Source organism: Paraphaeosphaeria sporulosa (genome assembly GCF_001642045.1).
Source record: "Paraphaeosphaeria sporulosa strain AP3s5-JAC2a unplaced genomic scaffold CC84scaffold_19, whole genome shotgun sequence".
NCBI lineage: Eukaryota > Fungi > Ascomycota > Dothideomycetes > Pleosporales > Didymosphaeriaceae > Paraphaeosphaeria > Paraphaeosphaeria sporulosa.
Window position 1 is genome coordinate 17,070 of NW_017253378.1, and position 21,385 is coordinate 38,454.

At 53.5% G+C, this 21,385-nt stretch overlaps 9 protein-coding genes across 9 annotated transcripts; 7 read left to right on the forward strand and 2 right to left on the reverse strand.

The window, feature by feature from the left end:
• Positions 1-1,202: 1,202 nt before the first annotated feature.
• On the forward strand, positions 1,203-2,142 carry CC84DRAFT_429625 (uncharacterized protein). Its single transcript, XM_018186209.1, has 3 exons — positions 1,203-1,408; positions 1,455-1,687; positions 1,760-2,142. The coding sequence occupies exons 2-3, from the start codon at positions 1,514-1,516 to the stop codon at positions 2,093-2,095; spliced, it is 510 nt and encodes a 169-aa protein (XP_018028923.1). The 5' UTR covers positions 1,203-1,408; positions 1,455-1,513; the 3' UTR covers positions 2,096-2,142.
• On the reverse strand, positions 2,143-3,436 carry CC84DRAFT_429622 (uncharacterized protein). Its single transcript, XM_018186208.1, has one exon. The coding sequence runs from the start codon at positions 3,177-3,179 to the stop codon at positions 2,190-2,192; it is 990 nt and encodes a 329-aa protein (XP_018028924.1). The 5' UTR covers positions 3,180-3,436; the 3' UTR covers positions 2,143-2,189.
• A 1,586-nt stretch (positions 3,437-5,022) lies between these two features.
• On the forward strand, positions 5,023-5,414 carry CC84DRAFT_1170028 (uncharacterized protein). The gene is made up of 2 exons (XM_018179819.1): positions 5,023-5,298; positions 5,357-5,414. The coding sequence occupies exons 1-2, from the start codon at positions 5,098-5,100 to the stop codon at positions 5,378-5,380; spliced, it is 225 nt and encodes a 74-aa protein (XP_018028925.1). The 5' UTR covers positions 5,023-5,097; the 3' UTR covers positions 5,381-5,414.
• Positions 5,415-5,628: 214 nt separating this feature from the next.
• Positions 5,629-7,445, forward strand: CC84DRAFT_429648 (P-loop containing nucleoside triphosphate hydrolase protein). Its single transcript, XM_018186211.1, has one exon. The coding sequence runs from the start codon at positions 5,749-5,751 to the stop codon at positions 7,339-7,341; it is 1,593 nt and encodes a 530-aa protein (XP_018028926.1). The 5' UTR covers positions 5,629-5,748; the 3' UTR covers positions 7,342-7,445.
• A 731-nt stretch (positions 7,446-8,176) lies between these two features.
• On the forward strand, positions 8,177-9,400 carry CC84DRAFT_429658 (uncharacterized protein). Its single transcript, XM_018186212.1, has one exon. It carries the CDS (start codon positions 8,544-8,546, stop codon positions 9,279-9,281), a length of 738 nt encoding a protein of 245 aa, XP_018028927.1. The 5' UTR covers positions 8,177-8,543; the 3' UTR covers positions 9,282-9,400.
• Positions 9,401-9,679: 279 nt separating this feature from the next.
• Positions 9,680-10,411, forward strand: CC84DRAFT_429644 (uncharacterized protein). Its single transcript, XM_018186210.1, has one exon. It carries the CDS (start codon positions 9,902-9,904, stop codon positions 10,295-10,297), a length of 396 nt encoding a protein of 131 aa, XP_018028928.1. The 5' UTR covers positions 9,680-9,901; the 3' UTR covers positions 10,298-10,411.
• A 4,481-nt stretch (positions 10,412-14,892) lies between these two features.
• CC84DRAFT_1234294 (uncharacterized protein) lies at positions 14,893-16,027 on the forward strand (the record flags this gene model as incomplete). Its single annotated transcript, XM_018183810.1, has 2 exons — positions 14,893-14,945; positions 15,113-16,027. 2 exons carry the CDS (start codon positions 14,893-14,895, stop codon positions 15,744-15,746), a joined length of 687 nt encoding a protein of 228 aa, XP_018028929.1. The 3' UTR covers positions 15,747-16,027.
• A 1,225-nt stretch (positions 16,028-17,252) lies between these two features.
• On the forward strand, positions 17,253-18,724 carry CC84DRAFT_1210755 (uncharacterized protein; the record flags this gene model as incomplete). Its single annotated transcript, XM_018182313.1, has 3 exons — positions 17,253-17,698; positions 17,795-18,364; positions 18,413-18,724. Coding segments are annotated over exons 1-3 (1,056 nt in total), but the record flags the coding sequence as incomplete, so codon positions are not given.
• Positions 18,725-20,842: 2,118 nt separating this feature from the next.
• Positions 20,843-21,352, reverse strand: CC84DRAFT_1106051 (uncharacterized protein; the record flags this gene model as incomplete). Its single annotated transcript, XM_018175122.1, has 1 exon — positions 20,843-21,352. A coding segment is annotated over one exon (510 nt), but the record flags the coding sequence as incomplete, so codon positions are not given.
• Between the last annotated feature and the right edge of the window lie 33 nt (positions 21,353-21,385).

Genomic DNA, 21,385 nt, shown 5'->3' on the forward strand with positions numbered 1-21,385 from the left:
TATCGAGAGGGAGCGATCAAGCTATATAGGCAGAGGCAGAAGAGGATTGGCATGTTCGGGCCGAATACTGATAGGGATCTTCAGGGGCAGAAGTTACAGGTTCTGGGGCGGAATCACATGACTGACAGCTGCGGGTATCACGCAGCGCGTGTATGGGCCCAGCCCATTACATAAGCAATAGATGGAGGCCTATAAGCTAGATTGATCCCTAAGGACGACCAGCTTGAGCCAACTCCACAAAGTGCTCTTAAGCTGAGGGGGTGTGTCAGATTACACTATCATGCTTAAGTCTCTTGTTAGATTAAGGTGTCAGAAACTCATGGTTAAAAGGAACATTAGTAAAGAGGACAATCAAGAACTCACACCCATCATTAAGATCCTAATCAAAGTGACGACCTAATCATCATTCTATCCAACACATCTCTATATACTGCTATCGGTTCTGGCTCTGTTGGCTCTGCTCCGCAGAGCCCGCAGAGCCATCACGTGACTTTATCACGTGCCCTGATGCTTACGTGTCCATGTTGTGGTAAGCATCGTCACCATAAGCGATGTTGCCCGGGTCGGAACCCCAGTCATCTCCATCGCTGTCATCGTAATTACCCTGCAGGTCATTCAGTTGCGGCGTAGCCGTAACATAGAGATGGATGGACGACGTCCGGTCCTGTTTAAGGATGGAGCTCCAGCACACAAATCACGTATCGTAATAGAGTGTTTAGAAGTCTCCCACATAGAGAAGCTCCCTTGGCTGGGTTATAGTCTAGACGTTAACGTAGTGGAGCATGTATGGCCGTGGATCCGACGTCACCTGATAAAGGACTTCACGCCGTCCACATGCGCGGACGAATGCTGTAAACAATAGGCTCACGAGTGGGAGTAGTTACCGCAGGAGGTCATGAATAAGTGGATTAACGGCATCCTAGACGTTGTTCGCCGTATCATGAAGCATTATGGAGATGATTGTTTCTATGGTGGAGGATGGTAGAAAGTACCTCTATACCCCTAGAACATCTCTACAATTGCCCTAGATAGGGAATCAAGCATATAGAGAAGTTCCTAGAAGTTTATTTTACTATATAATATATTTTTCGCATGCAAAATGGACATTCGAAATGTTGCCAAGCAATGCACGCGCTAACGCTATTCGTCAATTGTGACGAGCTCCTCGTACCGCGCCACCGCATAAGCGCGCTATCCAGCTCCGCGACCGCCAGCCCAGGCACAAGACGCCTAACGCGCCGCAACTCCTACCACCACCACCTGTAATGGCTCGCATGCGCCTGCTAAAGGTGGATCGGGCGCTCTTCCTGCGCGGTGCGCCTGCCGATCTAGATGAGCTGTCCCCACGCCGCGCCGGGCAGGTAGCCAGCGCGCGAGATGGTGAGTGCGCTTCGCCGCGCAAGAGGCGGTACGTACGCGTGTAAGGTTAAGCGATGGCTGGCTAATGGTAGTAGCGCGAGCGTGTTTGACTTCCCCGAGCCGGCGATAAAGAAGGCGAACACGGCTGCGTCCGATGCTGGTGACGAGGGTGACGGGGCGAGCGACGTCGAGGCCGAGATGCAGGCCGCGCTGGACATGGACAGCCTGGCCGACGCGGCGGGCAACAAGGACAATGGCATGCCGGCCGATGCAGACGAGGCTACAGAGGTGGAGGACGAGGAGATCAACGCAGACAACCCGAATGGCAGTATGTCCCCATTGCCTTGATCCTGCAACTCGCCGGCAGTTCTGTTGCTTCGAACCCCAGCTAACCCCCCAGCCCCCTTTGACGCAATCGAGCTCAAGCCGCGCACCTCCGCCCGCCGCCGCCGCCCCTCGCGCGGCCGCACCCACAACAACTTCCCCCTCCGCCTCGAGATCCTGGTTGGCGGCCGCCGCTACGAGCCCGAGCCCTCTGCCGTGGACGCCACTCCCCGCGCTCGCATCTATAAGGTCGATTGCCCTGACAGCGCATCTGGATACGGCTACCTCCTGGATGTCAAAGCGTGGAGGTATCATGGCGAGAGGTTCGTCGCAGGCGCATGGTTCTACACGCCGGCTGAGGCGCCCAGGAACACCGTGCGCAATCTGCCGGCTGGGTACAGCCACACGCTGACGAGCCACGTGGATGTGTTTCGCACGGAGCAGCTGGAGGCTGCCACTGGTAAAGAGGAGGAGGGGTTGAGATTCCGGGATAAGTTTTTTAGCTTTTACTCGAGGGGCGTGGAGAGTGTCGAGGATGTAGGGTGGGATAAGTGCGAGCTGCGCCAGGCTGTGCGCGCACATGAAGAGTTTGAAGAGAGTAGGTTCCAGCCTTGATATGTTCCGGTGGCGGAAGTGTGCTGATGAGGATAGAAGCTACAAGGGCTGCGGAGGCGAGTGGGAATAATGCAGATGGCACGGACGCGGCCATGCCTGACGCCGTTGAGAGCCCATCGATGGAGCCAGAAGAAGAAGAGAAGCACGAGACGCAGGGCCCAATGGCCGTAGCCGAAGAAGACGATGCCCCAACCGAGATCGAGATTGGACCTGCAAAGACCGCCTGGCTGACCGCTTCTACACCGGCAACTACAATTACAACAACCCCGCCCTACGCCCCAATCCCAATTCCGACTGAGAACCACAATCTCCTTGCCGTCCTCGCCAGCGCGTCGGCGTCTCGGCCTAGGGCTAGGGTTGTGATGCCGACCCCTCTGCGCTCTACGCCAGCTCAAGCTGTGCAGACGCCGAAGCCGAAGCCGGAGAAGGAGAAGGTCGTGCTGAAGTTGGTGTTTGGGCCGAGTGTAGCTACTGTGCCGACGCCGGAAAAGAAGAAAGCTATGGGAGGGAAGATCGAGGGGGAGAAGGGGTTGGATGCTAAGCTGGGAGAGAGTTTCGGGGGGGAATGGGGTGGGCGATGTGGAGGTTGAAAAGGAAATAGTCGCCAAGTGCCTCCACATGCGCAGCGATAATGCCGTCAACGGAAACGCCGCTGCGGAGGACAACTGGCTCAAGGCCATGTTGTACCTCTGCTTCACTAACGAAGCCAACCTGCTCCCCGCTTGCGCCGACAAGGAACCGATACAAGTCGAACCCATCGCGACGCAAGAGCAATGCCAGGACATTGGTGACCCCGATGGGGAAGTCATCAAACCCGCTGCATCAGGCAAACCCGGCAAGTAGCCAGACGCTGTGAGGCGCGAGATCGCCCGCAGCACCATCGACCCAAACGCGAGAAAATCCGATAGGTCAGTTACGCCGCAATCGCCAAGGTAGCCATCTAGTGGGTCAGCAGTGCCGCCTGCATCGACCCTGCATACCACGCAAGCCGTCTAGAAAGCTCAAGAAGCAGGTGGCACAGCAGAGTGAACATTAGGCTGGAGTTGGACTTGGTTTTATTTTGAGAGTAATCTTCCTGCACGCTGTTGTTTCTGGCGGGTTTTGTGGCATGGACGCTGGCGTTGGTTGGACTTTGGCGGCGTTGGTTTGCATTGAACGGAGATACCCCTGAAAACTGATGGCATCTTGTAAGTCTGGGTCCACCGATTTAAGGTGTCGTTCTGTTTCTAGTCGCCGCAGTGACGAAGCTATATACCTCTTTTCGCTCCCTCTTCTTTTCTAGGCGAACAGTGAGGACCTCACGTCGAATGAGGCGCTGGTGGAAATACTATAGCATGGGACTGCCATCTCATGCCCCGCCGGTAAGTCTAGGCTCAAACTATAGTCGAAACGTTCTACATTTGGCTTCCGCATGATCTTTCGAATGGCCGTTGTACATAACCGGCAGAGTCTGTGATATAAGACCCTGTCACTGCCGTGGATGGCAATAATGACACCATCGAATCCATCTTTTCGTTTTTGACCCAATGCACCGGTCGCAGCTTCGGGCGGAATTCCATGTTACAATGGGATCTCAAGGAAAGCAAATGTCTCAAGTCAGCCCATCTATAGCGCGTTCGAACTTGCTGACCTTGTCTTCGGACTCTGGATTATCTTTCCTGCGGTCAAAACTGACTAGGGTTGATGGCATGTTGGATTGTATCGATGGCAGACACATTTGCCTAATCACTATTCGACTGCTTATTGTTGATGCCTTCTAAGAGAGCGACAAAAAGTCTCCCCTATAGCCTTAAGCGTAGCGAAGTCGTGCTTCTTTCGCCGCAGTACTAGACATTATGATACCTTCACAAACGCCTACGGCTAATCCTGCTCTGCTTGCCTTCGCAATAGTCTGCGACCAACTAATGCGCGCGATGGAGAATACTTTACATGCCCTTCTTCTAAATTATGTGTATCTTCCCTCATCGAGGAAGATAACAGGCAGGTTGCTTAGATGCCGCAAAGATTTGGCATGAACCTGGTTCGCGCGTCGCATCGGTGCTGGATCGGAGATGGGCCCTGGTGATACACCAAGCGATTGGCGGGCAACCTGGTGCTGATCGTTTGGCAAAGCGCCGTTGCGCTAAGTAGATCTTACGCAGCGGGTTCCACAATTATCGCGGTGCGATCTGTTCCGCTGTCAAGAGAAGACACAGAGCGCTTGAACCTACGATTTCTGGCCGCAGTAATATTACGGGGGCTTTATAATTACAATGGACACGACTATTAACCGTATACGGGTTTCACGATCGCGTATCATTTCAGAGACCTTTAGGTGACATTAAAACCGCACAGCCTCTGCTCCACTGAGGTCATCCCTTCAAGGAAAGGCAAGAAGTCATTTCGCTCTAACTGTTATTAATTATAATTACTACTGTCTTCTAGCTACTACAAGGGAGCTAATAGATTCTGGTCTAATATGTCTCGACTCCATGATCGCAATCTCCGCCACCGTTTTCAGCGCAAGCTCACCTGGAACCAAACTCCAAAACAGTGATCAGGTGAACGGAATTCGACAATGATTCTGACAATCTCCCAAGGAGAAGACCGCCACAGATAGATAACAATGAGCTATTGTTCTCCGTTCGCTACAGGTAGACAACTGTCCATGTGTGCTTTGCACTGGCAGGTGCTGCTGTACGTGCGCGTGAATCGCGGTCTTGCAGTCAAGGAGCTCCTCAAGCAGGTTTCAGTGGGAGACACCCCATTAGATGAGTTTTACATGTGCTAAGCGTCCCTCTATGTCACAAGTCGGGACCAATGTCCAAGAAAAGATACACCTGCTTTGCCGTATGTGTCCTCCACATCGCAATCCCGATCCCCGGAGGCAGCAATTGGTCTTCTCAACAATGGCGCGTGAACATCCTCATCCTTTCTGGTGCATGTTCATGCACGCCCATCGCTACACTCCAGTCCGCTGCACGATGCTCCGTTGTGTCGCCACTTCCAGTCCCGCTCGCGCTAGTATGCATTAGGTAGTCATTCAATGTGCCCAATCAAACTTCCGCGGAAGGCCCACCAATCTTTTATACCCTCATATTAATCTTCAGCTTGCAACAACGAGTCGCTATGCCGCCGGCAGTTGATATTGATTTGATGACCCTTTAGACCTTAAAAAGTATCATACGTCAACCTCACTGCACCTCTGATTGGGGAGGAACTGCACAGCCACACTGACACGGGCTCGTTAAGCTATGGCAGCCTTGCGCTAACCTGGTGCGTCAGTGGCGCAGTCAATAGGGTGGAAATCTATCTTCAGGTCGCCTGAGAAAGACGCTGAAACGGGCTTTATGGAACCAAAGCTTAGTCCGTCTGACTCATTGCTGCCTGAGGACAATCACGTATATTTGCAGCAAGCTTCTTCGAGGAACCTGGCTGGATACTTATTCGTTCATCAACACGTCGACCATCATGGACTTCTCTCGACTGCAGAACTTGCAGTACGAACTCAACTCTACAAACGCCACGGCCGCAAATCTGCCATCAACACTCCTCGAGCTCGTGGTTCCGGGATATAGTACCATCTCGCAATTGGCATTCCGACTGCTGGGTATCGACATTGGAGTTATTGTGACCGGATGGGCATTGATTTTTGGTTGCCATGCGGCTTGGCGGTACCTCTATGACCTGGTGCAAGGCTATTTTGATGAGTACTACACCTCTTCTATTCAAGTCCACGACGATGATGGTCTTTTCGACGACGTAAAGGCCTGGCTTTCCGAACAACAAAACAGGAAATCCAGTAGGAAGTTGAAGGCAGTTACAGACTACGACGACAACAAGAAGGATGATAATGTACAGGACGAGCAGGGCATCTACAAGTATGAGGTTCCCATGCCCCGGTATGAGCTCAGCTATGGCACCGACGACTTCTTCTTCCACAACGGCCGGCGCTTTAAAGTTGTTCGCTCCAGTGTGAAGGATGAAGCCGGATCGTACATGCGAGAGACTTTGGAGATCTACTGCTACGCTCGAACGGCAGAGCCGGTCAAGGATGTTCTCACCCACATCAGGCAGTGGAAAATCAATCGAGAAACCGCCATGACAAGCGTCTACCGTGCGCTAAGCAACGGCAGTCGCTACTGGAGTAGACAATCATGCCGCCCATCCCGTCCCCTGCAGACAGTGTCTCTTGATCAACAGCAGAAGGACGACATCGTGGAGGACATTAATGAGTACCTTCGCCCTGCCACAGCCAGGTGGTACGCAGCACGAGGTATTCCGCACCGACGTGGGTACCTGTTCCACGGTCCTCCTGGCACCGGGAAGACGTCTCTCTCGTTTGCGCTCGCTGGAGTTTTCGGGCTGGAAGTGTACTGCGTCTCATTGAACGATAAAGACTTGACCGAGTCTGATCTATGTATGCTCTTCAATGATCTCCCTGACCGTTGTATTGTCCTCCTGGAGGATATCGACAGCGCTGGACTCAAGCGCGAGGAGGAGCCCGTCCTGGTAGAGATGCCAGAAGGCGGCAACGCGGACCCGGGGTCCAGCAAGGATGCTAAAACGGCCACAAACAAGACAGACAGCTCTACCGGGTCTATCAGTCTGAGCGCTCTGCTCAACGTGATTGATGGTGCAGCGTCCCATGAGGGCCACGTTCTCATCATGACTACCAACACTCCAGGACAACTCGATGCTGCATTAATCAGGCCAGGAAGAGTGGATCTCCAGGTCGCTTTTACATTTGCAACACAGGACCAGATCCACGAGATTTTTAAGCGCATGTACAGCCAGACGCCAGAAGAACAAACAAGCGGCGGTCGCCTGTCAAACAGCAAGCCTCGACCCGTCTCCAAGATCCCCGATTCTAAGACACTGGAGGGGATGGCGCGGAAATTTGCACAGCAGTTTCCGGCGGATACGTTCTCTCCCGCTGAGATCCAAGGGTATTTGTTAATGAGGAAGAAGAACCCGCAAAAGGCGCTGAATGATCTGGAGAAGTGGAGAGATGAGATTCTGGTGTCGAAGAAGAATGGGAAAAGATTGGTCGGTGCACAGTAAGGAGCCGACACAAGCTGGAATTAAATTCGATTATGGGAACACACCTGAGTATCATATGCATACAGCAGCTTCCGTGATGTGAGGTTCACGTCAGAGTCGAGGTACTGGTGATTGCGGACTCTGTATGGATACGTCGGACATCTACCGTCAGCTGCCATTTCGCCGTTCGAGCTGCATCGACCTCTAGTGATCTTACCAAGATCGCGCTCACTGGTCTGTGTTCTCAATGTTCGAGTGACCCCGAGACTGTCGTCCAGCTACGTCGAACTCAACAACTGTGCTTGCAATCTTCCCCCGAATCCAGGCAGCCCAAGTGGTTTTCAGCTGCCTTGTCGGCGACTGCAGGATCGTGCCAAGCCTGGTTGGGGGACTTCTCCATCTTTCTCGGTGCAACTCCACCCTATTGTGCTCGACCATCTTGTTGCATGCTGAACCCGTGTCGTAAGCATTCAGCTTTACAGCAGACATGATCAAGTTCACCTTACTTGGGAGAACGCTAAGGCGTACCTATATTAATCACATGGAAAACGGTCTTCTACCCTGACCTTATATAAACCTTACTAAACCTAATCCTGTCTAACTCTGACCCTTCCTAGCTCTAGCCCTTTGTAACACGACTCTGGCCCAAGTTGTGTGTCTTAAAAGAGGGTTAGAATGAGTTCAAGACGAGTATGATCTACCGACTCGCTGCGAGCGCGCCCTGGGCAGTGGATATGGTGATGTGGCCCGCCGGGGAGCAGGAGGCGGTGCGTATTGCGCGTTTCCGCTTTGCTGTGGGATCAGGCAACGCGGTGAGATCCATGGCGAGATGACGGGTCTCGCGATGCGACCGTTGGGCGCATGTAATGGTTGGAGAGGTGTGGTGGCTGCTGTTAAGAAGCACGGATTGCTGAGCCGGTCCAATGGCTAGTCCGAAAAACCAGAGCTCCGACATCCATTCTGTGGCCCGCACCGCGGCAACACACTCTGTGCTCATGCAAGCTACGATCCACAGCGGTCGCAAGCTGCAGATACCCGGTCGTGTGGTTATTGGCATCGCTCCATCCACGCATCGCTTTGGCAAGCTGACTTGCTCGTGCAAGGTCTTCAATATTCCTGTCCGTGCGTCGGGAGTCGCTTAGCGTATCAGCTTCCTAATTTCACAACTGGTCTTGTGCAAAGTACATCGATACCATCACTTGTAACAAGACTCCCCACCAATCATGCGTCCCCAGACCCAGTGCCAGGTCTCACACTACCTCCAAACACCATGGATCCTCCTCACTGAGCGACTTGTCATCGTCCCTACGCCAATGGCTGTCCGATGCGACGCTTATATCCAGCTGTACAGCGCCTTGCACGCGAGCGAGGCATTCTGCACAATGGCATTCGGACCGGACTGGGGCGTTCGCAACTGGACTGACGAGGAGACGAGAGACGTGATAATCACGCGTGACATGGAGCGATGCTGGAAGACGAGGGGTATGGGCGATTTCGCCGTGGGGATGCGCACAGATGACCACGGCACGGACATTGTTGCTGGTCAAAGTGGGAGGTGCCTGAATGCGGAGGGGACCGCGAATCTCGTGCGGATCTCTGATCTTGACCTGGGGTTTCTGGATCGCGTTAAATGGGCGGGATACGCGGGTGTTCGAGACGCGACGACAACATCAATGCCGGAGCGCGAAGCAGGTGATGAGCCGTTGCCGCCCTGGGAAGAGATGGTGGAGCTGAGATACGGCGTGCACGAAAAGGTCTGGGGTAAGGGCGTGGCTGCTGAGGCAGCTCGAGCTGTGATGCTATGGGCAATGGCTGAGAGAGGTGTAAGACGGTTCATTGCTGAGACTGAAAAGACGAACGGGAGAAGCGGGAGGGTGTTGCAAAAGATGGGATTCAGGGAGAACGGAACTGACTACTGGAAAGAGCCGGGTGAGACGGAGTGGGAGAAGGTTGCGTTGTAGAAACTCGACACCTATCGGCACGGAGAAGCAACAGAAGTGAAACGACTCAAAGGCATCCGGCGTGAACGATATGATTTCGATCTCGGCCGCATGATCGAGACCACAAAGCTCGCGAGAATGATTCCCATGGAGTGGCCTAGTGACGACTCTCGACGCTTACAGCGAGTTCTCCGCATTGTTTAAGAGGCGACGATATTGCTGTGCTGATCTGGGGACACCGCCACTGTCGATCACTTGCATGAAAAATTTCGAGGGCACCAATCGGCAATATCAACCAAGACGACTCCCTGGTTATAGCGCCTTAATTCTCACTCCTCCCGTGTCAAGTGACGACACGCAGCGTACCATTACTCGACTTGAAATCCCCACAAGGAAACATAAGATGTCAACGAAGACAACTTGGAGACTTCAAAGTCGGGGGTGCCCGAAGCCACAGTCCCAAAGTGAAGGGACGTCTGTGCCGTGCTTCGTTCCTACCTACCTACAAGCCCTAAACACAAGTGACCTGCACAGTCACCTGCCCCCGTTCAGTCAATCCCTTTCGAACAGAGACCTGGGTATGTTGAGTCGTTGATACTGGTATCGTGTCGTGCTAAGAGAGTTGTGGTGGGTAGTTGACGATGGGCGAACTTGCGCACGAGCGCGCAGGGCGGCTCAGACCACCGCGATCCTACGAGCCTCGCTTCGGCCGAGAAGAAGACGATGCCATCTCTGTGACCGGCCATGTCACCGATGTGGGCGAGCTCATCGCGGCTTTACAGGGGACTTTGGATACGAGATCGGCACGAGACACCGCCGTCATCGGCCACTCTCGGGGTGCAATCGTTGCGCTACACTGGGCCGCACAGTCTTCGGAAGCAATTGGTGGGTTAGCGTTCCTAGGAATTGGGAGGGTGGCAGGGCATATTTCGGCAGCACGTCAGTGCATGTCGGATCTTGCGTCCGCGGTGAGATCCAAGGGCATTGCATTTGCAGCGGACGTCGCAAAGAAGTGGAATTTTGACGAGGAAACGTAACTGGGACTCCAATGAATGTTTTAGAGACGTTGATGACTTGCGTACAGACTGAAAGAGACAACGGGTGTGGCGCGAGGAGGAGTCAGATGTACGGTCCTTGCCTCCGACAAGGGCTATGAGGGACCGTTATAGCACTTCATCTTTCCCGCTCCTTCCATTTTCTCCCCATGAGTTCACTTAAGCACACCTTTGCATTGGGGCTCTCTTAAATGGTTGCAACTGTTTCTCTCAAAGAGTTGTAAAGTCGCAGTTGGCTAGATATAGGAGGTTTTCAAATCCATTGTTCTCGTTGAATCCGGCCTTTCCAAGAGAAAAGTTATAGTTGAGAAGTGGCGGGCCGCCGCAGTAGATTCCTGACGTCTGCATATCAGGGTGCATCACTCGAGGCCCTTGCGATGCTGCGGTATCCATATCGTTGCGCAGATCCGCTCTGGTTCTTGCAACTATTTCACAAAAGTTTGTACGGTGAAAACATTGATAATGCCTTGCGAGGAAGTTGGGTGCTTCAAATCTACGCAAGAAGTGCTTCTTAGGGTCTTGTTCCGCAAGAGGAAACGGTACTATTGCTCCCTGTACTGCATTCCAAGGAATAGGCGTCTGTTCCATGAACGGGTATTAGGACGATGCTGGAGAGAGTATGAGGGTCCGGGCGGATAAAGGTGAATGGAGATCAAGGTGTCATTTATACATGGGACAGTATTCTGGATCAGTCAAGGTAGCCTTCATATACGCGTCCATCTGGCGACACGAGCCATTAAGATATACTGAGACCCGGCAATGATTACCAAGAATCACGAAGCAAGGATCCTTTTGGGCGATATGTACTTGCAAAGCACCTAAGCCGCGGAGAGGCGTAACGTCTGTGCTCCGTACAGTTTTCAGCATGCATTGAATCTGAAATGTGAAGGGGGCGTGTTTAGTGGAAAGCTGCGTAAGTTAGGGGAGGAAGATTATGGTTTGGCGGTGAGTCGCAGATTGACGAGTGCGCTTTGAGGGTCACGGGAGGAATGGTTGTTATGTAGGCAGAAGGGATATAGGAATTAAAACTAACTCGTCGTCCTGTATGCTCATGCCTACCCCTAGTCGACTACTGGCGTAAACGGTAATTGTCGTAAGGCTTTAGGGCTGATCGTGATGAAAAAAAACCCCCTCTAGTAAGCAGCTACATGCTGCTTCGCTACTCAACGTGATCTTAAAACTGTGTATTGGAGTCGCATGCAATGTGTTGTGCTTTCTTTCATGTTGCGCAGCCCTTCAGATTGTATCTTCACAACGCGCAAATCCGCGTATCACATATATACAATTCACTAGCACAATCCAGTCAGGACCCAACCTACACCACAAGTTTTACTGACAGAAATATAATTCGCATATGATTAGGTTAATTAACACAGCCGCATCTGACACGCAACTAACCATGGAGCCAGATTCGCCACCCCCCCCCATTCTTCCCACTCCCAAGCCTCCACCCACTCCACTAAGCACCCTCCTGTTCGTATTCAATCTCTCTCCCATGTTAAGTCCAAGGACAAGCGGATTCCTGAAGACATCAATAGCATCCTGCCTGATCTCGCCTCCTTCTTCTCCATCGCCACTGTTGAGGGTCCGGAGAATTTCGAGTGTGTGGGGCAGGCTTGCCGCATGGAATTGAGAGTTCGGCGCTGGATTGGAAGCAATTGTAGACAAGATGAAGTAAAGACGGGGTAAGGGAATTAGCCTAGGGTGTGGCGCCTCGTGGACATGTGGGCACGGCTGGCTCGGTTGACATCAGTGCTCGGCCACTACGTTGGTGGTCTGCATGAGCTGTAATTCTGGGCCGATGGAAAAGCCTTTGCTAACGACTAGCCACAGCTTTAAGGTTCTTCTATGTCCTGAAAGTTGTTCGTTTTCACTCACAAATGATAAAATTTAGCTACCAGGTAGATCCCAACCCATACACAATTCCTCAAAGATGAATCGATAATACTGGGCTGTCGTGTTTCTATTGTTAATCAATAGTAATAGAGAGGGTTTGATCAAATATATGCGCCTCGTCCCACACTGACATCTGCCCCTCGTACCTTTGTTCACGTTCAGTTCTCATCCAATCCCAAAATACCAATTCTACAGCCAGTCTTGCCGACCCACTTCTCTCTTTACCGTCTCCGGGCGTCCGCTGTCAGATACACCACCAAATGCCGCAGCCACTCTGCTTGTGCGATTGTCGACGTGTATGATGGTGTCGCCCAAGCACTAGGTGTAACACGCATTCACGCTTCCGGTCATCCTGCTTTTCGCATCCCCAGAGCAGAGAGGCTGGGTGAAAATGGCATCACATAACTGCGGGCGATCGTATTGAGATGCGCAATCTTCTCATCGCTCTTAAACCCTCCAAATTGTATCTCACGTTTCACTAATTTCTAAATGTCAACGTGGACCGAAATTGTTGCTGACACACTGCCTTGAGTCTACGGGCCCAACCGTGGCAAAAGCGATCGCCGTGTCAAGGCGAGTCGTTGCATCAGGTGAAAACAGACCAGACTCCAACGTGAGGTGTCTTAACGTTCTCTTGTCGATGAACGACCTGGGCACCCACGGCCATACTTGGTACGTGTACACCGGCAATTGGGCGTAGGGCTACCGCGACCGGAGTGTTGACTACGTATGAAGCGTGTCTTAAGTTTTGCATGGGTTTCTGTTCTCGCATAGGTTTCTCTTCTTCAAGGCTATTTCTTCGATCCGCTTTGCTTTAGGCAGCCTATAGATAATATCCCCGGATCTTTGAGTGTGCAAAAACAGGAACCTTAGTGACAGAACCTCGTGGTCAGACCCTGGCTCACGCATGAACGCATGTTTGCATTGTGTGCATCCGTCCCCACACATTCGGCCGCCAACGTGCGATGAGGCTTTGTGCTAGCTGTAGCGGACGCGTCGCAGTAGCCTTAATAATTGAGATTCGATAACAGCGCGTCTGGAGAACGATTCTTCAAAAATTTGCGAACCGTGTTGCAATATGGGACTGTAGCCATGAGCGCGGCTCAGGAATTGCGCACCGTAGGCAAAGAAATCACTACGGGCACAAGTATGAGAGTGTAATTACCTAGATTGATGATGGAACTTAAGCAATGCACTCAGACATGCCAGACGATCCCAAGTATAAGGAAATGCATACCTCCAAAACTTTTAGATCGCATCTACTACCTCCTGTCGGCGATACCTTTTGCCGCTACAGTGACCATCCGACATCAGTTTTTTTCATCGTCAAACCGGGGTTTTGTTCGCGTTGGGGACGACAAGAACGTCCTACGCAGTCTTAGAGTAGCCATCTAATTGTGCTGGATGCTCGAATTGCGCTGCAGTTGCCTCGATTCCTAGTGTAGTAGAGATACAGTTCAGCCCTGGATGCCTGTCTCGCAGCATTGTTCGAGAATTTGACGACTTGTTTCAAATCAGATCAGTACTAACATGGGGTGACGAGCTGGTGTATGATAGCGATAGTAAAACCAGTCGTCCATTCACGATGAATGCAAAGCAACGAGATGATAGCGCAGAAAGCCGAAAAACGGCGCGATTTCAGACGAAGTGAAATTGCGAAGTGTTGCACACAAAGCGTTCATCGTGAATCCTAGAAGTCTTCTTGGCGATGCTCCTGCAGATAGCCTTAACGGCGGCACGAGGCGGTCGAGGATCGCAGTCGATCCTCTTACCTCCATGGACGATTCGCGCGAGGCGCGTGGGCCGCTCCGGACAAGCGGAACGGCCCTACCGCCTATGCCTCAGCGGGCGTTCGTGCGCACTCGGTGGGCGCCGCTATTACAGAAGCATATTTGGGGCTAAACGAACGCGCATCCGTGCCACCCTCACCAACAGACTATTTCCACGGAGGCTGAATATCGTCTTACCAAGAGATCGCCTAATCCTAATCCACATCTGAACTAGCCTCAGGGCCCGAACATCTCCCTGCAGCGTATACTGCGACTTTAGGTTCTTAATTTCCGTGCGGGCGGCAGGGGTTTCGGTGGCAGTGACTAAGGATAAGTGTTAGTTACTTCGGCTGCGTGGGAATTTGCGCGTGCTTAATGTGTTGCCAATGACCACGCTTGTGAGTCGATCGACTAAAGTATATCGCGTGGCAAGCCTCGCGTAAATTATGGCGCAATGAGTGTGATTGGGGGGCGTAGTGGTAAGGCGGTGCGCGGTCAGATCGGAGTGCGTGCGGTAGGATAGGCGACAGTGGCACGCGCACTGCCTTAGTGCATGTCCACACAGTCTGCATGGCGATGGGGCCGCGAAATCTAGGGACACAATGCTCGGAAGGAAGGAGTTTGTGGGCCATGGAATTGGAGACTGCGACGTGGTTTTCTGCAATGGAAATCTACACCTCTTGAATCCGTGTAAAAGTCCATCTATCATTGATTGCATCGCGTTCTATACCCAATGCCGCAAAAGCGCCGTGCAAGGTAGGCATAAATGTGTTGGTAGTCGCGAGATTGGGGAGACTCAAACCCAATCGACGAATCCTTGGTGTGGATGCTAACAAGTCCGACGTGGGCGATCGGGTCGAGTGTACAATCGCCTCTTAGGCTGGTCAACACCAATAGGATATCGACTTGACTATGTGGTATTGGCAAGATCCTGTACCGTCGAAGACTTATGCCTTAGAGACCCGGTTCGTGTACGCTGCTCTCCGCGAGCTTTTTGCGAATCTCGAATGGGGGAAAGAAGTTCTGAGAGCTTACAGAAGGGACGAATAGGACTTGAAAGTGGCTGCGGGCCTGCAGACGTCTATATCTATCATACGCATCACATCTAACCCCATGAACGATCGCTTCCAAGGTTCGAGCCACAAGTGGCCCGAGGCCCAAATGTTGCCAAAAGCATGATCAACCGGCGCTATGCTTGCTTTGCGGAATTTGGCTCAGCAGATATAGTTTCAAGGCTAAGCGATGAGATGTTGGAGCTCCCTTTAAATGAAAGCGATGCCGTAGAAGACATCGCGGAAGATTATCGCCGTGGAATCAGCATTGTGATCTTTCCTCATCACTTTGGATCGCGGGATAACATAGTTGGTACAATCCTCCATCACATCGACCACGAACAAGACGCCGGTCCCGCGGTTTCTCATCACCGGAGGCCCGACTTCGGCTTGCAGAGCATATCGTCCTCGGCCCAGCAGTGGAGTGACGCCAATCCCGACGTCACGACCGACGAAGCGCATGCAGCCCCCCGCCGACGGGGCGTACGGAGGACCTGTGCCTTCCACCGGCGGCCAAGCAACCGAAGATCGAACACGGTACGATGGAACCGCCCGAACCGGACCCCGCCACGCCATATCTCGGAGCTGCGGGCGAGCGCACAAACAAGCCACAGAATCCTATCTGAGGCATATCGGCCCGAGTGCGCTCGGCAGTGCTCTCGCAGAGGCCCTCCTTTCGAGCAACTGCTGCATGACACGGCCAAGGGACGATAATGGAGATGCATGAGTATTGGTGATGCACGTCGGATTGATTGCGTCCCTCCATGAACAGCCTTGTGCATTGCCAGGAAGGAGTCTGTGCAGACTCAGACGTGGATGAGGGCCCGGGTCGATTCTAGAATGCGATGTGTTGTTGCCGCGGTTGCAAAATGTGACACAGTAGGCAGAGGTGATTGGGCGCCAACCCTGGCGGGCGTGGCCGGCGGTCTTGTGTCGGCAACGCGACGAGCAAGATCCCGTCTCTACACTCCCTTGGCGGCTGCGATAAAGGCAACTGTGCAACATCAGGATACGAGTTCCAAATGCTCTGAGCAATGCAAGATAGGCAAGTGTGCTCCGCGGCTGCAGCTATGATGCGCCATCCCTGTACGCTTCCACAGTTGAGCATACCACGAAGCACACAAGGCGAGGATGCAATAGACTGACACGGGACGCGCCCACCCAGCCCGGCTGTTCCAGCCTCAGCAGGAAGAGGGGAATGAAGGGGGAAAGGCTTAGTCAAATCTACTCTCGAGAATGCAATTGGCAGCAAAGGATGGGAGACAGCGGCGCGTTCCTGTTGCCTCCCTGTCTGCCTCTAACCGACCATCCCTTCCTGACAGAGCAGTACGACGAGGGTGGACCCGACGATTGGACGTACCGAATTCCTAGCATACCTAGACTGACCCAACTGCGCGCACTAAGATTTGTAGACTTCGCGCGAGTGTTCGGGTTTAGCGCTTGGAGCGAAGGGACGGGAGGCTCGTTGGTGATAACATAACGATAAGGATGCTCGCGCGCTAACCTAGTCTCCCGGGCAGTCCGCGGAAGGGGAGTTTACCCGCTAGTTTCTACGGTGGCCAGCGATCTCCGGCCGGGATCAGGATCCTGGGACCAGAGTCCTTCTGCACTCTTTATCTCACATTGTGCGGACACCCCGCAATTTGGCTACACCAGTGTGGCGATTGTGGCTGGCTTGCGGGTCTCTGAGTGGCTCAGGCTCTGGTAGCGCGCGGGGTGCTTCGCTCCACTGCAGAGAGGGTTTCTTTGTCCTTGGTCATCTGATTCCGTCTATCTCCAGCATTGACGGTGTTGTGATGCCTTGGGCAGCCGTCTGCTGCCGGTGCAGGCATCGAACAGTGCGCTCGTCGCCCGCCGGTGCGGACTCAATCCCTGCAGCGGGCGGCGACCCACTTCGTTGGCTGCAGGTGCGGGCTTGGCCGTGAGATCACTTGGAATGTGAGCGAGCTGTCCGCGGAGGCACGGCGCCATGTCCCAACCTGACGTCTCTTCGGCACCGGCCCAGGCCACACATTCTCAGTCTCGCCCTGTGCAGCGAAATGTTCCCCCACCAGATCCTGCAACGCAAAGCTTGGGACGCTCGCTCCGAACAAGTGAGCCAGCCGACCCTCCCAGGATGTTCGGGTGCCTAGTCCCATTCTGAGCACTGATGCCACGCTAGCACGGCGTTAGTCTCATGTGGACGCTTGGCGCTTGTGGGAGAACGTCGACTTCTCAGTCCCTCTCGATACGTCCAGTCGAACGCTTGAAATGCCACGTACTCTCAATCGCGACGGACGTTCAGCGAGCGCACTCCGTGCTCCAGGTGGCGCACATAGGAAGGTTGCCACGAGAGACATTGTGCCCTGTGGATCCTTGTCTCATAACAGGTAAGATTTGACGAAACTCACACCAGCTCCGCAGCACACTTGTCGATGCCTTCCTCGTCCGTTGATGACCTTATTCTCATCGGAGGTCCAGACGCGTGGCGCCCATCTCCCAGAACGACGCCATGGCTCCCAAACACGCGCGATCACAGAAAGCGTCGTCAGGCTCCAGGAAGAAAGCCAAGACGTATTGCTGCGCGACTGGCGAGGTGCTGCGCGGGCTGAATAGGTGGCACTGCGATGGCGACGAAGTGAGCGAGGAGAACCCGCAAGATAACAACTTGAAGCACGAGAACTGGTGTGAGTCGGTCTCCGGTCTCTGTCGCGTTCATTCACCGTGATGCCTTCCCACGCACTTTACACTGCAATGCCTACCTGCCCTGCTGACTACCCCAGCGCAAATTTACGCCTGCTATACCCAACGCGCCGCAAACGTCCCACACGACTCCTTCAGCTTCTCCATAACCACTAAACCCTCCTACCCCGACTGGAATACCCTCATATCGCACGAATCCTTTGTCTTCCCCAACCCCCAGCGCCGTCGCAAGCATGACCTCGTGCTTCGCAAGCACGCCCTTGTGTGGGTGCACTTCGAAGACGACTCCGAAGCGACCTCCGAAAACCTTGCCATTGTGTTGGATATTCGATATCCGCTCGTCCACATCCTCTGGGCGTATACGAAGGACGACGCGCGGGCATGTAAACCTGCAGGCAAAGGCAAAGGCAGGCGCCCGCCTGTGGACGTGGCTGCGTGGCCGCCACCAGATAAGCGTGGTAACTCGTTTGTCCTCTCTTCGCACGCCGAAGTCGTGCACTGGTGCAACCTGGCGGACGTCTCGTCTGCGGAGGATCTTGCGATACTAGCATGCCCGCAGCGGGTGCTGCACCCTGGCGTCAAGAAGATGGAGTTTGTGAAGGTGAACTTGGACAGCAGCGTATGCGCCGTGGCGGGCGCGATTCGAGCGAGTGAGTGGGTTGATGTCCGTGTACGGCGTGGAGCTGATGAGTGCGCAGGTCTAGGGCACGCTGACTCCCAAAACGACTGCCTGATGGACCATCGGGGCGGCCGGTGCGCGATGCAGCGTGCAGTCGACATGCCCGGCTCCACGAACGAGCGCCATACCGACGTCGAAGGCCACGTAGACGACGGATCTGAGGACGAAGCTGAAGCCGACGCCGACTCAACCGCGCCAGCCGCCCGCACAACCACCCCTCCCTCGCCTTCGCTCCGCGCGAACGAGAGCGAAACCCTCCCAGCTGCCGCCGACAGCGACAACGAAGATCCGGACGGGCTCGAATCGCCGCCTAGTCCTCGACCCGAGCATCGCGCCGAGCCTTCCCAACATCCCAACGCAGTTCTCCCCACCATCGACGCCGCGCCACCCGCCACCACATCGTCCACGCCGTCCCGTGAAATGCCCGCCCGCAGCATCTTAACCACCGCAACGAACTTGACTTCGCGTCCCCGCGTGCGCCGCATCGGCCGCTCGAATGCCAACCTAACGTCATGGGCAATAGACGCCGCCCCTGCACTCCCTCACCCTTTGCCGACATTCACCTTCAGCGGACATTCCCAAGCCACCGCTGCCATAACGTCCACTCCTCCCGTACGCAGGCGTCCCCCTAGCGCTGTGCTTTCGCTTTACAAGTACAGCCCGTCGCACTCGCGCTCCTGGTCCCGCAGACCCACCCCCGCCCCATCGCCTCGCCTCCCCGCTGCCGCGCCCTCCCGCAGCGTTCCTATCACTGGAGTTCCACAAATCGACACTGGAAATGGACTGCCGGACCACATGTTCTCCCCCCACGCTGTCACCAGATCAGCATCCTACTCATCCTCGACATCTTTCTCGTCCTTCTCGTCTTCGTATGCCGACGCCGCCGCCGCATTCTCACCCATCACCCCAATCGAGATGCCGCTGCAACACCCTGGAACCGAACCGCCGGAGGAGGCAGAGGACGAGGCGTACGACTCCACTCCTAGTACCAGGATGCCGCCACCGACCTCTACGTCCCGGTGTAAGCTAAAGCGTAGGCGCGAGACTGTTCCGGATCCCAATACCTACGAGGATGCTCCGGATCTGGAACAACGCGAGGCCGCTGCGCGTCCTGAGGCGGTTGTTCCCAATTCGCGCAGCGCTTTCATCGTGCCAGAGGTAATGATGGTGCAACCGCTGCCTGGTAAGGTGGACGATGATGAGCGGCGCAAGCAGATAGAGGGAAGGCTTCCTGTTGTGAGCTTGCAGAGGGTAGTGCCGGGGGGGAAGAGGGCGGTGGCAGAGTCAAGTGTGAACGCGGAGGTGCAACCTGGGAGGCCGCCGCCGAGCAGTATTTACGAGGTGCCAGGGCCGAGTGCAGAATGGCAGAGGCGGCCTAGGGGGAGGCGGAGCGATATTTATGATGTTCTTGGGTAACCTCCCTCCCTATGGTTAGAACAACCCACTACGCAGAACCATAAAACCCGTTAAATGATACTACTCTGCAACCCGCCCTCTAATGAATTTCAAAACAACCTAATAATGTATTCTGATTATAGTATAGTATCCTGAGGATGTAAGCGTGTACAATTACAGCAGCCTTTGTTATTTTTTCAGGCATTTTGTCTACAGCGCTAGAAGCTACTACACCAATGCACCCTTTCCCTTCTATTAGAAACTTCACCTAGCATTACTGTAGAGGGTTTAAAACACGTCTCAGCCTATTAAAAAATTCTCTTAAAAGTTTGAACATAAGCAGCGCTTAAGAAGACCTACTCCAGATTCATCCGTAGGGACATGTGTACGCCCCCGCAATTGAGCAAGAATTCCTGGCTGAAAAATTGGCTTTCATTACACTTAGTAGCCTATGTTATACAACCGTGCTATACTAAAATCGCGGGAGCTATGGCGCATGCTTCTTAAAGCTTCTCCTCATAGACGCTATGCCTCCTACTCGAGCTTACCCTCCTCTACAGTATCCGCTGATATAGATCCAGCCAGCTAAGCGCTGGCGCAAGCTCTGCGTATAGATATACCTCACACATATACTGCTCGATTGGAACAAAGTAATGTCTCTATCTCTACCCTCCTCCATTGCTATAATGGACTGGAACATGGCGGATATCTGTAAGTGTGGTCACCAATATTCAATCGCAATTATTTTTTTGTTGGAGGGAGCTTGGCAAGCAGTTCAGGGTGTCACTGGAGTGTGGGAGAGAGCTCCCACGCTCCATATATATAGAGATATTGCTAGGTCTAAGCGCAGAACTAGCCATATACGTACAGGAAGCTCCCCGAGCATACAAGGAAGCTCCGCAGAGGAGCTGCCCAATGGCGTTTCACGTCACATTTTTAAATAGTAGTAATGATATACGGACCAAATGGAGCTGTATTTTAACTTATAAGCAAGATATAATTTAGACGCATGGGTAAGGTAGACTAGATATAATTATATGGTTGCCGTGATGTCTCATGAGTCATGGTTAGTTGTGATCTCTGACCAGACTCCGTTAAGCATCGTCCGTTTAAGCAGAAGGTGAGCCGGGTCCACGCAAGTGGCTCCACACTTCCTACAGTCCTCGCATATATCCCAATTTCCACCAGCGCAGAGGTTGCAATGGTAATGAAAGACAGTTGTTGGAATTTTTGAGGTGCAGACATCGCATTCTAGACGTGATTGGTGATGATTCCCGTTGGGTGGCACTATTGGCTCAGTGTTGGATTCTCCATCATGCGCTTGGAGAACCTTCGATACTGCGCCATGTCCTTTCTTCACAGCTATCCAGGAAGGCTTTCTCCCAAGATTGTCAGCTATTTGATGATCGACGCTATGTTTCTTAATGAGGGCTTCTACTGTGGCGGTCTTGCCGCCAGCTGCAGCCAACCAAAGCGGTGTCCGTCCATAATGATCCTGGAGCTGTGAGGTAGCACCATTTGTGATTAAGGAGTCAAGGGTCTCTGTGTGTCCTCCATAGGCAGCTGCCTGCAGTGCGTTTCCGTAACGTCCACCCTG